The sequence below is a fragment of the Aegilops tauschii genome, chromosome 4 (assembly GCF_002575655.3).
Source record: "Aegilops tauschii subsp. strangulata cultivar AL8/78 chromosome 4, Aet v6.0, whole genome shotgun sequence".
Taxonomy (NCBI): domain Eukaryota; kingdom Viridiplantae; phylum Streptophyta; class Magnoliopsida; order Poales; family Poaceae; genus Aegilops; species Aegilops tauschii.
The window spans coordinates 324,743,988-324,760,072 of record NC_053038.3 but is presented as its reverse complement, the minus strand read 5'-3'; the positions used below and the strand labels follow the sequence as shown (position 1 = coordinate 324,760,072).

General features: G+C 46.4%; 2 protein-coding genes across 3 annotated transcripts; both read left to right on the top strand.

Moving 5' to 3' along the window:
- The first annotated feature begins 3,445 nt into the window (after positions 1-3,445).
- Positions 3,446-6,559, top strand: LOC109746638 (GPN-loop GTPase QQT2). 2 transcript variants are annotated; one of them, XM_020305751.4, is made up of 7 exons: positions 3,446-3,709; positions 3,794-3,959; positions 4,093-4,322; positions 4,683-4,973; positions 5,296-5,501; positions 5,600-5,874; positions 6,272-6,559. In XM_020305751.4, the coding sequence occupies exons 1-6, from the start codon at positions 3,647-3,649 to the stop codon at positions 5,871-5,873; spliced, it is 1,230 nt and encodes a 409-aa protein (XP_020161340.1). In that variant the 5' UTR covers positions 3,446-3,646; the 3' UTR covers position 5,874; positions 6,272-6,559. The 2 variants fall into 2 exon arrangements, with proteins under 2 accessions (XP_020161340.1, XP_020161339.1); XM_020305750.4 differs by having other exon boundaries at positions 3,506-3,959.
- Positions 6,560-7,940: 1,381 nt separating this feature from the next.
- Positions 7,941-10,177, top strand: LOC109746637 (probable NADH dehydrogenase [ubiquinone] 1 alpha subcomplex subunit 5, mitochondrial). The gene is made up of 2 exons (XM_020305749.3): positions 7,941-8,386; positions 9,790-10,177. The coding sequence occupies exons 1-2, from the start codon at positions 8,050-8,052 to the stop codon at positions 9,972-9,974; spliced, it is 522 nt and encodes a 173-aa protein (XP_020161338.1). The 5' UTR covers positions 7,941-8,049; the 3' UTR covers positions 9,975-10,177.
- Positions 10,178-16,085: the final 5,908 nt, after the last annotated feature.

Below are 16,085 nucleotides of genomic sequence, written 5' to 3'. Positions count from 1 at the left end.
CCCTCCGATGGTCCCGGTACATTACCGGTGACGCCCGAAACTCTTCCGGTGGCCAAAACGGGACTTCCCATATATAAATCTTTACCTCCGGACCATTCCGGAACTCCTCGTGACGTCCGGGATCTCATCCGGGACTCCGAACAACATTCGGTAACCACGTATATCTATTCCCTATAACCCTAGCATCATCGAACCTTAAGTGTGTAGACCCTACGGGTTCGGGAACCATGCAGACATGACCGAGACGTTCTCCGACCAATAACCAACAGCGGGATCTGGATACCCATGTTGGTTCCCACATGTTCCACGATGATCTCATCGGATGAACCACGATGTCGGGGATTCAATCAATCCCGTATACAATTCCCTTTGTCTATCGGTATGTTACTTGCCCGAGATTCGATCGTCGGTATCCCGATACCTTGTTCAATCTCGTTACCGGCAAGTCCCTTTACTCGTTCCGCAACACATCATCCCGTGATCAACTCCTTGGTCACATTGTGCACATAATGATGATGTCCTACCGAGTGGGCCCAGAGATACCTCTCCGTTTACACGGAGTGACAAATCCCAGTCTCGATTCGTGCCAACCCAACAGACACTTTCGGAGATACCTGTAGTGCACCTTTATAGCCACCCAGTTACGTTGTGACGTTTGGTACACCCAAAGCATTCCTACGGTATCCGGGAGTTGCACAATCTCATGGTCTAAGGAAATGATACCTGGCATTAGAAAAGCTCTTAGCAAACAAACTACACGATCTTGTGCTAGGCTTAGGATTGGGTCTTGTCCATCACATCATTCTCCTAATGATGTGATCCCGTTATCAACGACATCCAATGTCCATGGTCAGGAAACCGTAACCATCTATTGATCAACGAGCTAGTCAACTAGAGGCTTACTAGGGACATGGTGTTGTCTATGTATCCACACATGTATCTGAGTTTCCTATCAATACAATTCTAGCATGGATAATAAACGATTATCATGAACAAGGAAATATAATAATAACCAATTTATTATTGCCTCTAGGGCATATTTCCAACACGCTTTACCTAGAACAAGTATGAAACTAGAAGTACTTTGTAGGTGTTTTTGGATAGGTTTGCAAGATAATAAAGAGCACGTAAATAAAAAGTAGGGGCTGTTTAGATAAAGACACAACTAAATTAGTTTTAGTAGAGAGCTTTTTGTTACGAGAAAGTTATTTGTCCCTAGGCAATCGATAACTAGACCGGTAATCACTATCGCAATTTTATTTGAGGGAGAGGCATAAGCTAACATACTTTCTCTACTTGGATCATATGCACTTATGATTGGAACTCTAGCAAGCATCCGCAACTACTAAAGATCATTAAGGTAAAACCCAACCATAGCATCAAAGCATCAAGTCCTCTTTATCCCATACGCAAACAACCTACTTACTCGGGTCTGTGCTTCTGTCACTCACGCCACCCACCATAAGCAAATCATGAACATATTGCAAACCCTACAGCGGGGATCCCTCACGCTTGTGCGACACGGAGAGCACCATAGGACAGCACCAATAATAAAACATGCAACTCAAACCAATCTTGATCATCAAATAACCCATAGGACAAAACAGATCTACTCAAACATCATAGGATAGCCATACATCATTGGGAAATAATATATAGCGTTGAGCACCATGTTTAAGTAGATATTACAACGGGTAAGAGAGAGGTTACACCGCTGCATAGAGGGGGAAGAGTTGGTGATGATGGCGGTGAAGTTGTTGGTGAAGATTGCGGTGATGATGATGGCCCCGGCGGCCCTTCGGCGCCACCGGAAGCAAGGAGGAGAGAGCCCCCCTCCTTCTTCTTCTTCCTTGACCTTCTCACTAGGTGGGAGAAGGGTTTCCCCTCTGGTCCATGGTTTCCATGGCGTGGGAGGAGCGAGAGCCCCTCCGAGATTGGATCTGTCTCTCTGTCTCTCTCTGTTTCTGCGTTCTCCTCTGCTGCCCTTTCACCGTTTCGTATATATATGGAGATCCGTAACTCCGATTGGACTGAAATCTTTGCCGTGATTTTTTCCTAAAAATTAGCTTTCTTGCGGCCGAAGAAGGGCATCAACCGCCTTACGGGTGGCCCACGAGGGGGGCAGGCGCGCCCAGGGGGGGCAGGCGCGCTCCCCTGCCTCGTGGCCACCTCGGGCACCGTCTCGCGTTGATTCTTCTTCCGGAATTTTCCAAATATTCCAAAAATATTCTCCGTCCGTTTTTATCCCGTTTGGACTCCGTTTGATATGGATATTCTGCAAACAAAAACATGCAACAAACAGGAACTGGCACTGGGCACTGGATCAATATGTTAGTCCCAAAAATAGTATAAAAAGTTACCAAAAGTATATGAAAGTTGTAGAATATTGGCATGGAACAATCAAAAATTATAGATACGGCGGAGACGTATCATTTGGACAGATGTTGCCATCCTTTGTCTAGTAGACAAGATAACAAGTTGCCGTCCGCGGTCTAGTAGTGAAGCTAATAAGTTGCCATCCGCTAAAATATTGCATCCGTAATTTGATCTAAACGTAGATGGCAACAAACCGCATGCGAGGTTCAATAGGCACTGCACTAACATCAGATTTGTAGATCTAGCTTAAGAACTCCATAGTTCACTCTGCTCTAGCATCAGATTCGTGGATCTAGCTTAAGAACAAAAATCCGTAGTTCACTCTGCTCTAACGTCAGATTTGTAGATCTAGCTTAAGAACACACCCAGAGAACATGAGGGAACATTCACGTACCACACGAAAAAGTGATGTGCGCTGCGAACTGACCTCACCGAGGAGAAGAAAGCTTCGGCAGTCGCCGGAGAGGAAATCCGCCGAGGAGGAGCTCCGGCGAGTAAGCGCTTCTACACCCAATCCCTAATGGAAATTCGTCGCCACCTCGCACACAAGCCCCGCTGGTCGACTGGTGAACTTCCTCCGGACGAAGTAGTCGACTCGCCGGCACAGTTCGCGAGCGCCCCCGACAACAACGACGGCCGGCTGAGATCCTCGGCTTCAAATCCCTCACTCCCAACTCGCCGGAGAGAATGAAGTATGCGGGTGGTATGGAAACCACCCAGCGAATGGGGCGGGGGAGAGGGGTGCAATGCGGATGGGAATGGGAGCAACTGGAGAGGGGGAAGGGGAAAAGGGGGCGCGCGGCGGCGGTTTCGCCGTGGTGTACGACAACTGCTCGGGCGGAGGGGAGGGGGGAGGAGAAGTGGGGGAGTTCGGACCGAGATGCCGTTACCCCGAACGGTGGTGGCTGTCCTACGTGGCAGCAGCCCGAGTCAAGATTCGTGCAAAACAAAACGTGCGTCGATCAGCGCGTTCGGACCGAGGGGTGGAAACATGGACGGAGTTATCAATACCTTTTTTTATATAGGGAATAAAGTTTTAACTAGAGATGCTCTGCTCTACGATTAAGAAGCCGATTTTCCCGGAAACCAGAAAGAGCAAAGAGCAAACCGAGCGGACTCCTCGGTCGGCAAGTCCAAAGCCCAACGAGGGCGAAGACCACTGTTGTGACTTGCCATTCTCTTTCGTCTTTCTCCCCCTTTCCCCACCCGACGCACCCTCGCCGTCAAGTCTAGGGTTTAGCGGAGCCTGCAGCCGTCTCCCGAGCCGCCCATGGACGTCGACTCCGAACCGTCCGCCGAGAGCAAGCCCACCCAGATGGACCTCGAGGACCAGGCAAGCCGCCGCCGCCGCCGAACTTATTCTCTCGGGGATTTTTCTTTCTTTTTTGGGGTTTTGAATGCGATTTTCCGTGCGCAGGCGGACGCGAAGGGGAAGGGGAAGGCCGATGCCGCGGAGGAGGAGAAAGGAAATGGAAAGGGGAAGGGCGACGAACTCGCGGACTCCATCGGGAGTCTATCTATCGGCCCGGGGCGCGCCAACTTCAAGAAGAAGCCGGTGATCATCCTCGTCATTGGCATGGCCGGTGCGTCGATTTCGTTTGCCCTATTCAATTGCCATTTTAGCAGGACGGATGGCCGACCGAACCGGTGATATGTCGAGCTTTTATTGGGAGATTCTGGGATTGGAAGCTTACTCTGTTTTGGCCTACAATGTAGGGACGGGGAAGACCACCTTCATGCACCGTCTGGTGTGTCATATGCAGGCATCGGCGAACATGAGGGGTTATGTGCTCAACCTTGACCCTGCGGTGATGACACTGCCATTCGGAGCCAACATTGATATCCGCGATACCGTGCGCTACAAGGAGGTGATGAAAGAGTACGGACTTGGTCCCAATGGTGGCATTCTTACCTCACTCAACCTGTTCTCAACCAAGTTTGATGAGGTATGCATCTTATATGCATCTCGAATGTTTAGAATGGTAATGTGCACTATTTATGTACTCTGTTAGGCTATAAAATTCAAGGCAGTACAAACTTATAACCACGCAGTCAAACCAGGTTGTTTCATTTTTTTTTGTGGGTATTGATTCATGTAATTTTTTCATCATTCAATGTAAACTGTTGCATAAATTGTGCTTAATGTATAGTATAATGTAGAGTTCGTAGAAATTTATTTGATTCTGCTCTGAATAGTGACAACTTTTTGTGAAAATTGTATGCTACATTTATGGTATGTGAGACATCTTTTCCCACTTTATTATTGTGCCATTCAGCTAATATATGTCCAATATTCATCCTTACAGGTTATATCTGTTATTGAAAAGCGAGCAGACCAACTGGATTATGTGCTGGTGGACACCCCAGGGCAGATTGAAATCTTTACCTGGTCGGCTTCAGGAGCTATCATAACCGAAGCTTTTGCATCAACATTTCCAACAGTTGTTGCATATGTGGTTGACACCCCCAGGTCGACAAGCCCTGTGACCTTTATGAGCAACATGATGTATGCATGCAGTATCCTCTACAAGACCCGTTTGCCTCTGGTGCTGACATTTAATAAGGTTGATGTAGCCAAGCACGAGTTTGCTCTTGAGGTAAGTACACCCTTGTGATGATTTCAGTTTCACTGTTCTTGATTATGTACACTAATATTGCATTTAGCTACTATCATGTATTCACATTGTGTGTAACATTTGATTATGTGCAATGGTTCTCTTTTTGGTATACTTTTGTTGTCAATATGTAACATTTGAGCTGCCATGCTGAGCCGTATGATTTAGGTTTATTGAACATCTATATTAATCGACAATACACAAACAGGGTTTTTGTCCATGATGTTTCTTCAATTTAGTTCTTGGTTTCCTTTTCTTTTCTTCAAATTTTGGTAACTTGGCCTTCATTTATGTGCTGGACCAGTGGATGCAAGATTTTGAAGCATTTCAGACAGCTTTGGATTCCGACTCATCGTACTCATCTTCATTTACCCGGAGTCTCTCTCTTGTGTTGGACGAATTCTACAACAACCTACGCTCTGTTGGAGTATCGGCGGTATCTGGCACTGGAATTGATGCATTTTTTGAAGCTATAGAAGCAAGCGCTAATGAATACATGGAGACTTACAGGTCTGTCCCTTATCATATAGTTCTACAATTCCTGAATGAATTGTTGATACTAAAAACTAAAGAACTTATTAGTTGCTATCATCTAACAATTTTATCAGGGCTGATCTTGACAAGAGGATTGCTGAAAAGGAGAGACTAGAAGCTGAGCGTAGGAATGAGAACATGGAAAGATTGAGGAGAGATATGGAGAAGTCCAAAGGACAAACTGTGGTGCTCAGCACTGGTTTGAAGGACAAAACTCCTCCCTCAGAGATGACGGGGGACGCGGATGGGGAGGAAGAAGAGGAGGCGTTGGAGGATTTCAGGATTTCCGAGGATGATGATGATGAAGATGAAGGAGAAGATGATGAAGTGACTCATTTTGGCTTTTAAGGTATTAGCACTTCTCTGTTTATAATGTGCTCTGAAGGTGTTCTCGTTAGTTGAATATCTATTACTGTCAGGATAATGGGCATTCATCTTAACATGCATTGTTGATTCCGGTAATTAATGTGACATAACCATGAATTTTTTTGGGGCGCGTGTAAAGGTATATGCTGTTTTCTCAAGGGATATAGGATATTTAATAAACAGATTCACACTCCATGTGTAGTTATATTTTGTAAAATTGAAATCTGCATGAGGGTGGCAGTGCATTGCTGTTATATTACCGGATTGAGATGGTTTTATTGTTGATAAGATCAGTAGATCACCAACTCGAGCTGTTAATTTTCCTGTCAATGTAAAGGTTCGTCGATTCCATTCTGATCATATTAAGCTTGTCTTGACAGGTTGATTGAGTTGAACAGGGCGTTTACTGGAGGGTGTTCAGGAGGACCCGGTCGGGAGTGGTGTTTGTTTCCAGGTTATTACAGTGGAAATGAAATGCCAACGATATCACTAGGTGGATGACTGCCGTTAGTCTGTAAATCAACTCGCACTTTACCAAACTCGCTGCAATCTCATCGATGAACTGAACTGTATTCACTGGCTACGCTGTACCAATTGTCTCCTTGACTTGTCCTGCACACTTTTTTGAAAACAGCTGGAGCGGTAATTCGGTTACTTGCTTAGGCAAAGCCTCGGTTGGATTCCAAGAAGTTTAGCAATGCCCGGGCTTTCTTTTTTTACATTTGAAATATTTTATTATCTACAGCAACAGTGGTTACGTCATCCACCAAAACTTTTACAATAAAACCTGGGGGTGGGGGGGTCTCATCAAACCGACAATACTACTGAATCCCCCCTTGGCCAGGCAATGTTCAAAGATGATCTTACAAATTCAATCGTCATCTGGTAACAGTTCTCATACACTGTTGTAGCTATTCCGTAGGATCACCACCTGATGCTGCAAGACTTCAGCTCGGCAAGTTAGGACGAAGCAAGGCAGTCCATACATTTGATTGAATTCAAGGTACTTAATCCAAAAATTTAAGTCCATACATTGAAAGTGCATGCTTAGCAAGATTGTGAGTCTCGATATTCGAGGTCCTAAACTCATAACTAAAAAAGCAAGAATTAAACAAACCAGCTTTATCTATGATTCCATGTATCACTGCTCCATACGGCGCTGCACTCCCTTCTTTGGTCGCTTCATTTGCTATTTTGCGGCCCGATGCCACATCCATATTAGTGATGTACAAGTCCTCTGCCAGTGCTTTGTGCTTCTTTGATCGCCAATGTTTCAAGCGTAGTAGCATTGTCGATATGATTAATCATCACTACCGACGCCCCTTGGTAAACTCTCGTCTGATTTCTGCACACAACCGCTATGACTCCTCTTCCTCCCGCCCGAAGTACTGCCACATCAACATTTATTTTGGCGTGTCCATCCCTCGGGGGTAGCTAGTGCCTCGGTTTATGCAGAACTCTAATCTCATCCACGAAGTTGTTGATGAATGAGTGTGTCGCAAACGGAGTATGGAAGATGTCCTTGTGGATTACCTTCCATCTTGCAGCCCATATCACCCATATGGTCACAATCATTCGAGTATAATCATCCTGTTGCATTGTCTCATTCAAGGCGAAGAGCCACTTCTTGGCGCCCATACTCTGGTTGGTGCACATGTGTTCTACTAAGTCGTCGTTGGAGAGAGCCCAAACACTTCACGACATGCTGCAATTGAGTAGCGAGTGACGCCAATTGTCTGGCGCGCCACACAAGGCACAAACATGGGAGGTGGCCATGTTCCGATGGTGAGGAACATCACTAGTTGGTAATGAATGTTTGGCCAGCCTCCATGCGAAGATAGAGAGGATTTTCTTAAGACAAGAAAATAGAGAGAATTTTCATTTTTTTTGAGAAACTTTTTTTTCGAGGATCAAATAGAGAGAAATGGACTCGAAGTTACGATCGGTTCATCTCCAACATTGGCCCAGACGGCAATATACACACCACTTTCCTCATCTAAAAGAACGAGCCCACTGCCCAGGCCCATTTTTCACTTTGCTGCTCGCTCCTACACTAACCCACACGAACGGTCGCACCCGCACCTCACCTCATCTCACCAGAGAGAAAGAGAGAGAGAGAGAGAGAGAGAGAGAGTCCGAAGAAGGAGACGGCGGCGGGATGTTTCTGCGGCGGATCCTGAGCGGTGGGGGCGGGCTGGCGGCCCTGCGCTCTGCGCGGGCGGTGAAGGAGACGACGGGGATCGTGGGTCTGGACGTGGTGCCCGAGGCGCGGAATGTGCTCATCGGGCTCTACACGCGCACCCTCAAGGAGATCGAGGCCGTCCCCAAGGACGAGGGCTACCGCAAGGCCGTCGAGTCCTTCACCCGCCACCGCCTCCAGATCTGCCAGGAGGAGGAGGACTGGAAGCGCATCGAGGACCGCCTCGGCTGCGGCCAGGTCGAGGAGCTCATCGAGGAGGCCGAGGACGAGCTCAAGCTCATCGGCAAGATGATCGGTTCGTGCCTCTACGATTACCCATTCCCCTTCCTTTGCCCCGATTAGTTACTTTTATGTTTTATTATCCTTGTCTGATCGATCTATGGGGCAATCGATGGATGTGTGGGGAGTAGTTTGTTTGCCTGTTTGGTGATAAGGGATGTCTTTTCTTTTGATACGGGGAAATCCGAGGTTGCCTGCGGATTGCTCCTTGAGAAAATGTCCTCTCTGCTCTTCACCTAGTGCAAATGGTAAGTTAGGGTTGCATAGGAGTAGCTAACGCTTACTGTTCAACTACCAGTAGATCTGGCAACCTTTGTCAACAGATAGAACTTTGTGTGAAATTAATTGATGTTCATCTCCAACATTGGGATATGCAAGCCTACGTGATTACTGGTGTACAGGGAGTGAGGGATTTGATGATATTACCAGCGAAAATAAGACATCTAATGATCCGGAAGCACCTCAACTTAAAGTATTCATATCTACATAACCAAGTTATTATGCTCCTAATTGGGGAATAATTGTACTGCCATATTTCTATTAGACACGAGAACAAGACGACAGATCAATATGACCAATTTCTACAATATCTCGGGTGAAGACGTGAAAAAGTGTTATATTTATAGTAATGGTTATATGTCTCATGATGAAGGATATTTGAGATTTTTTTTTTATATAAGTTTTTTCAATACAAATATCATGTTGGGATTGGTTACTAGCTCCAATTTGATACAAATACCATGGGCGCTTTCTTGAAGTAATCTCATTGATATCATTAGCAATGTAGCTCGGCTGATTACAATACATGTATTAAGCTCTTTATGGCAGCAGATTTTCTTTCAGAAACTGGGAATTCCAATCTTCTCCGCACATTATTCTTTGTTTAGTACTATGGTTCGTTTTATAGATGGGAGTGGTCAGCTCACAGTATGGAGTAAATATGTTTTGAGCAAATTAGATGGCAGATATCAATGAGTTGTAGCATGCACTCACAAGAGTGATTGTCTAATGATATTCTATTTAGGCTATTTGATGCTCAAGGCAACCATCATAGTTACATTTCTTTAATCTGTCAGTCTGTCACCATATATGCTTAATGTATAACACCTTATGAGAACAATTTCTTTCGGTTTTATTAAATTGAAAAGTGACCTGTTGGTTACAGGGTGATTTGTTGAATACGAAAGCTGAACCATTTTGTGTTTCATCACTGGTTCGCGAAGTTACTTTTGCCATAACACTTGATACAATTAATGGATGTACCCATCTTCCATTTCTTTTGGATTAAGATCGCAGACTGTGCCTATGCCTGAAATGCTGTTTTTTAGGCTATTGTCTCCAGTATGAGAATCTCTAATTGATACAAAAGCTTTCAGTATCAGTTCTATTTTAATTACTATATGTTGCAATGCATTGCAGAGTGGGATCCCTGGGGTGTTCCTGATGACTACGAATGCGAGGTGATTGAAGATGACACACCTATTCCCAAGCATGTTCCGCAGCACCGGCCCGTTGCACTACCTGAGGAGTTCTTCAAGACATTAGATGCCATCAAATCAGATCCAGCTCTGCAGGGCGACTCTCCTCCGCAAGTGAAGTCATGAAACTTGCTCTTCAAGATGCATCATTTTTCACCTGTTGCAGTGTGTAGTTGAGACTAGTCTCATGGGTCCTTTGCCTGCAGTTTGCTTGTTGTCCCGAGCAGAATAAATTTGTTTCTGTGAATGTGAATGCGTTTTTAACGCAGTGCTTTAACACAGTAAAATACTGTTTCTGTTTTCTATTAATCGATGTTGACAAGATCAAATGCTGGTTTGTTTTATAACTTTTCGATTAATGTACTTCTAGAACCCTGCACTTCTTGAAGTGTCATTGCCTAGTGATTACCTGCAACGTGTATTAAGGTCTTTAAGCATTTCAAAAGCACCATTTTCCATGTACTGTATTTGACAAATGTTCCTGTAGGTATAGTATTTCTTTCCCTCTACCACATTCACTTTTTTTTTTCAAGAAAGGATGGCTCTTTAGGAGGGGTGCCCATCGGGAGTAGGTAATTCTGAAACTACATTACGGCGCGTTGCAACGGGATACACTGGCAGCGAAATTGGACTATCGTGTGGTAGAAACCACTACCATAGCAGCATCAACGTATCGTTGTTGTAGAAAATTATTAGTTCTTGGTCATATTAATTTAGTTCCATATTTTAATCGCTTGTTCTTTAAAATATCATGTATATCTAAATATACAAAAATATAGTATCATATGAAAATCTCCCTGTATGGCTATAACAAAATCCAAGAATTAAGTTAGTTTTTTCAACAATTAATTACATGATGCAAATTTAAATCTATATCTCCAACTTCTCTCTTTTATGCAAATTTAAATCTATATCTCCAACTTTTCTATTCAAGGTGCAACCAGTACAGTACACACCATTGATCTCTATATACTTCTGAAACCTACTCAAGAAATGAGCAAAATTAAATCTCAGACATTAAGTCAAAAATTAAATTGAGGAATGCTTTGTTACACCCACTTAAAAAGTTATTCGATCTCGATGTAGATTAGTGGTAAGAATTATACCTAGAGCCTGTTCGGAAGCTCTCCCGACTCTCAACTCTGCTCCGCGTGAGGAGCTGAGTTGGAGCCGCTCCGCGCGATTGTGCCGGCGCTCCCTCCGCTTCGGGAGCTGCAGTTGGGGAGCGGAGGGGATCCGAACAGGGCCCTAATCTAGTGGGTAAAAAATGGCAATATGGTCACCTCTCATGATTCCTCTCTTTCCCTGCGTCTTCTTCCTCTTGCATAACCTTCCGGCTACCACAGTTCCACCATGACCCATGAGTCATGGCTTCACCATCTTGATGCTGTTAATTTGATGGCTTCTACATGAGTAACATGAGTCATGGGCGCTTGGGAGTATGACGAGTTGATGGATCAAGTTGTATCAAGTTGGAGTAGGTACAACTTGATCCATCAACTCGTTATGTTACTCATGTAGTACTCTCCAAGCGCCCATGCCCAGCCTTTACGGGATTCCACAAATGCGAGCGGAATTTTTACCACTGACATACATCAATTCATCTACACAACACCTCTGTTCATGTCCTTGCCATCGTCGGTGCGTGCTGCCCGCTGATTGACCCAACCCTGAGACACACGAGGGCGTCGGACGAGACAACATTGACCACTGAACTCCCGCGAGGATGGACAAACGGAGCATTGAGGTAGAGTAGCACACTGAGGCGACGAGCCGGAAGTTGTTTCTGCCCGATATGAGGCTCACAGTCACTCAGTGCTCCCTGGAGCCGTACACGTTGCTTCACTGCAGTAGCCAGTAGGTTGACCATGAAGCGATTATTTCGTAAGTGGAGATGTTCTTGAGTGTGCCGGCGGCCATCCGCACTGCTACGGTCGCCATCCCGGACGGCGACGTCCCTCCGAGGCCTGACACTAGGAAGGTGGGTGTACTTTGCACCTGAGTCCCAGCCAGGCTTTGCACCGCCTCAACTCCAATTTGTAGCCCCTCTCTGCGGCGGCCGTAGTTGAGGCTCTCAACTCCAGATTCAGCCAACTGATTTGCAGGATTGACTTCCTACCGTCAAAATCTCTCGCTCCTAATTACTCCCTCGTTAAAATCTCTCTTTTTCTCTCCCTAATTTTCTCCATAAAAATCTCTCTCTATTAAACTCGTGGAGTGGCTGAGATAAAGAAAAGATTAAAAACGAAATCAAATCTCGTATGAGGCGTAGGGGATTGAGTCATGATATTTTCAGGGGAGATTCTTTTGATCGATGACCGTGCGAGGTGCGAGAAAAATTGGAAGGTGGAACGTTGCGGGGGAAGATGACGAAAACTTGACATACATTTCTTTTAGGGATTGGGTTTTGACGTGATTTACGCTTTACTCGGAGGAAATTATGCAGCGGGAGGGAGACCTTCCGGTTTTAAGATGGGTGTGGGGTTGAAAAACCAGATGACGAGGGGTGACGGAGCATACGCCCAAGCGGCTGACCCATTTGGTCTGCCTCGCCTTTTTTCCCAACAAACACACATATGTGCATACCAAAAATATTTAGATTGCTCGAATGAAGCCAGAATTTCATGCCACCATCCATGTCAGCATACAAAATTCATCGTCAGCCATAATTTAGAATTCATGTTGGCACACCGATGCCGACACACATGCCAATACATGCCGACACGACACACACACATGCAGACATACAAAAAGAATCGCGTCTTGGCTATAGTTAATGCATCTCGGGCAAACATGAAGAGGATCACGCTTCGCGCAAGCTCGAGCATCTCTTTTGCTTCTTCTCGAACCAAGCTCTTTTTCTGGGGGGCGGGGCATCTTTCTCAAGTCCACCGCCATGATCTCCACCTTCCTTCAAGATTAACGTGAGTTTCATCTCATTTTCTCTTGTCTAGGCATTGGTCTCATCGATCTTGATCTTCTTCTTTTGTATGTAAAAAAAGATCTTCATTTGCTCCTCTTTCTCTAGGCGCTTCCTCTATTCTCTCTTCTCAATTGCACCCTCTTTTGTGTCATGAACCCCTTCAAGGCGATTGTCGAAGCATCAGGCTTTTCGTCCACCTTGGAATTGGTCTTCCCCTCGCCGCTTCTTACCTTCACTTGGTTTGGCCACCGATGAAGGCCCCCCACCTTTCTTTTGGGTGGCATATTGCTCCTTAAACTTAGGGCACTCACAAATCATTGTCCAACAATGGGTCAATGTGAATGGCTTGTTCCCATCTTGAGCCTTAAAGATTTCCAATGTTTGAAAAGCCTACAAATGAAGATGAAAAGCAAGAACATACAATTATATGCATAGGAGAACGACAATTGCTCATATGACAAGGGAAGAAATTGTATACCATATCTTTGATGTCAAGGCCACTCACGGGACGGCCGGTGATATTCTCAAGGGAGACACAAAACTTGTTGCTCTCTAATTGAATGGATGCCCACCTCTTTTGGATTGAAACGTATGTGCAGTCACTCTCAAATTTGTAGGGCTCAAACTTGCAACGTTCATGGAAGTATGCATGTACCCTCTTCCAAAGTGTTGTTCCTTTTTTGCGTGGCGCCGGTTTTGGGATCATGGCCAATTTTCATCCAAGCTTCGCAAATGAACTTGCCCTCATCCTTCGTGTATCCTCCCATCCTCACACTTTGCCGCCTCTTTTGTACATTGACTTGATGAGATAGCTCATCATGAAACAATTGCTCCTCTTAGATGTTGACACTGTCTTGGTCTTTGTCTTGAGTTTCTTGGCCATGAACATCTTGGCTTTGAGTCTCCTCGGGATCATACCCTAGGGCACTGGAATTGATCATATCCTCCATGAATTCGTTGTAGTATGCCGGGTCATCTGCCATCGGTGCCGGCATATCAACAAACTGCCTGCGGGCATCAGGAAGGTTTCCCATGGGGATGACCCGTGGTCGCTTACTTTGCATCCCAGTGGACTGGCCGGGGATAGGGGTGGCACTAAGATCAAAGGGGAGGCACCACCTAGACGATCAACACATACTCGCCCATTTTCGGTGAGCCGTCCCAAGGCGACATGGAGAAGCGGGACGCGGCCGGGTCATGTTTGGGACGGTACCCATACATTGGCGACGTTGTTGACATGCATTATGACTCTGGAAGCTTGGGTGGGCCGGCCGCTAATGAGCCCATGCTGGCCGCGGCAGCGGTGGCGAGAAGGGTTGGTCCTTGCTACCATAGAATGAGGAGGGATTGCGACGCGGCCTTAGAAACGAGGGCATCGCTCTCAACGGCGACGGACTGGGCCTAAGCGGCTGCAGCCAGAGCGACTTCTTTTTTTGCCTTCTCATTCTTTCTCCGGCCTGCCCTCTTCAACATCTTGGTGCTCGTCTCCTTCGGCGTGTGCTTCTTCTTCAGCTTCTTCGAGCCAACGGCATGGGCGGCCACAACAGGGGCGGTGGCGGGATTGGGCACACTAGCCATGGTGGAAGGGCAGGAGGGTTTTGGGAGAGAGGGTGCAATGGTGTGCCACAGACGGGCGGGCTAGAGGAGGACATGGGGAGGATGCCGCGGTTGTCCACACAGAAGCAAACCCGACCCTAGTTTGGGCCGAAAATGGGTCCAAGCGGGCATCCCTCCATCTGCGTCGGTGTGTTGGGCTGCATTTTTGCATATTGCATTTTCCATAAGTGTATTTTAGAACGAGGTTATAATGAGTTTGTGCCTAAGGAGGAGGATGTGACGATTGACGGTGTTGATGACTCCGGCCATGGTGTGGAGGCACATGAAAATGAATCTTGAAAGAACAAAAGGTTAAAGTGGGCCGATACAATGTGGGATAACATAGGTTGTTGGGGGACGTAGTAATTTCAAAAATTTCCTACGCACACGCAAGATCATGGTGATGCATAGCAATGAGAGGGGAGAGTGTTGTCTACATACCCTCGTAGACCGTAAGTGGAAGCGTTATGACAATGCGGTTGATGTAGTCATACGTCTTCACGATCGACCGATCCTAGCACCGAAAGTACGGCACCTCCGGGATCTGCACACGTTCGGCTCGGTGACGTCCCACGAACTCACGATCCAGCAGAGTGTCGGGAAAGAGCTTCGTCAGCACGACGGCGTGATGACGGTGATGATGAAGCTACTGGCGCAGGGCTTCGCTTAAGCACTGCAACGATATGACCGAGTGGGATTATGGTGGAGGAGGGCACCGCACACGGCTAAGAACAATGTCTGTTGTGTGTTCTAGGGTGCCCCCTGCCCCCGTATATAAAGGAGCAAGGGGGAGGCCGGCTGGCCCTAGGGGCGCGCCAAGGAGAGGGGGGAGTTCTCCTCCTAGTAGGAGTAGGACTCCCCCTTTCCTAGTCCAACTAGGAAAGGGGAAGGGGAAAGGAAGGAGAGGGAGAGAGGGAGGAAAGAGGGGGCACCCCCCTCCTTGTCCAATTCGGACTCCCAAGGGGGGTGGGGGGCGGCCAGCCCATGGCTCCCTCCTCTCTCTCTCTCTCACAAGGCCCATGTTGGCCCATTAGTTCCCCCGGGGGTTCTGATAACCCCCTGGCACTCCGATAATTATCCGATGACCCCCGGAACACTTCTGTTGTCCGAATATAGTCGTCCAATATATTAATCTTTATGTCTCAACCATTTAGAGACTCCTCGTCATGTCCGTGATCACATCCGGGACTCCGAACTATCTTCGGTACATCAAAACACATAAACTCATAATACCGATCGTCACCGAACGTTAAGCGTGCGGACCCTACGGGTTCGAGAACTATGTAGACATGACCGAGACACGTCTCCGGTCAATAACCAATAGCGGAACCTGGATGTTCATATTGGCTCCTACATATTCTACGAAGATCTTTATCGGTCAAACCGCATAACAACATACGTTGTTCCCTTTGTCATCGGTATGTTACTTGCCCGACATTCGATCGTCGGTATCTCAATACCTAGTTCAATCTCGTTACCGGCAAGTCTCTTTAATCGTTCCGTAATGCATCATCCCGCAACTAACTCATTAGTTACATTGCTTGCAAGGCTTATAGTGATGTGCATTACCGAGAGGGCCCAGAGATACCTCTCCGACAATCGGAGTGACAAATCCTAATCTTGATCTATGCCAACTCAACAACTACCATCGGAGACACCTGTAGAGCACCTTTATAATCACCCAGTTACGTTGTGACGTTTGGTAGCACACAAAGTGT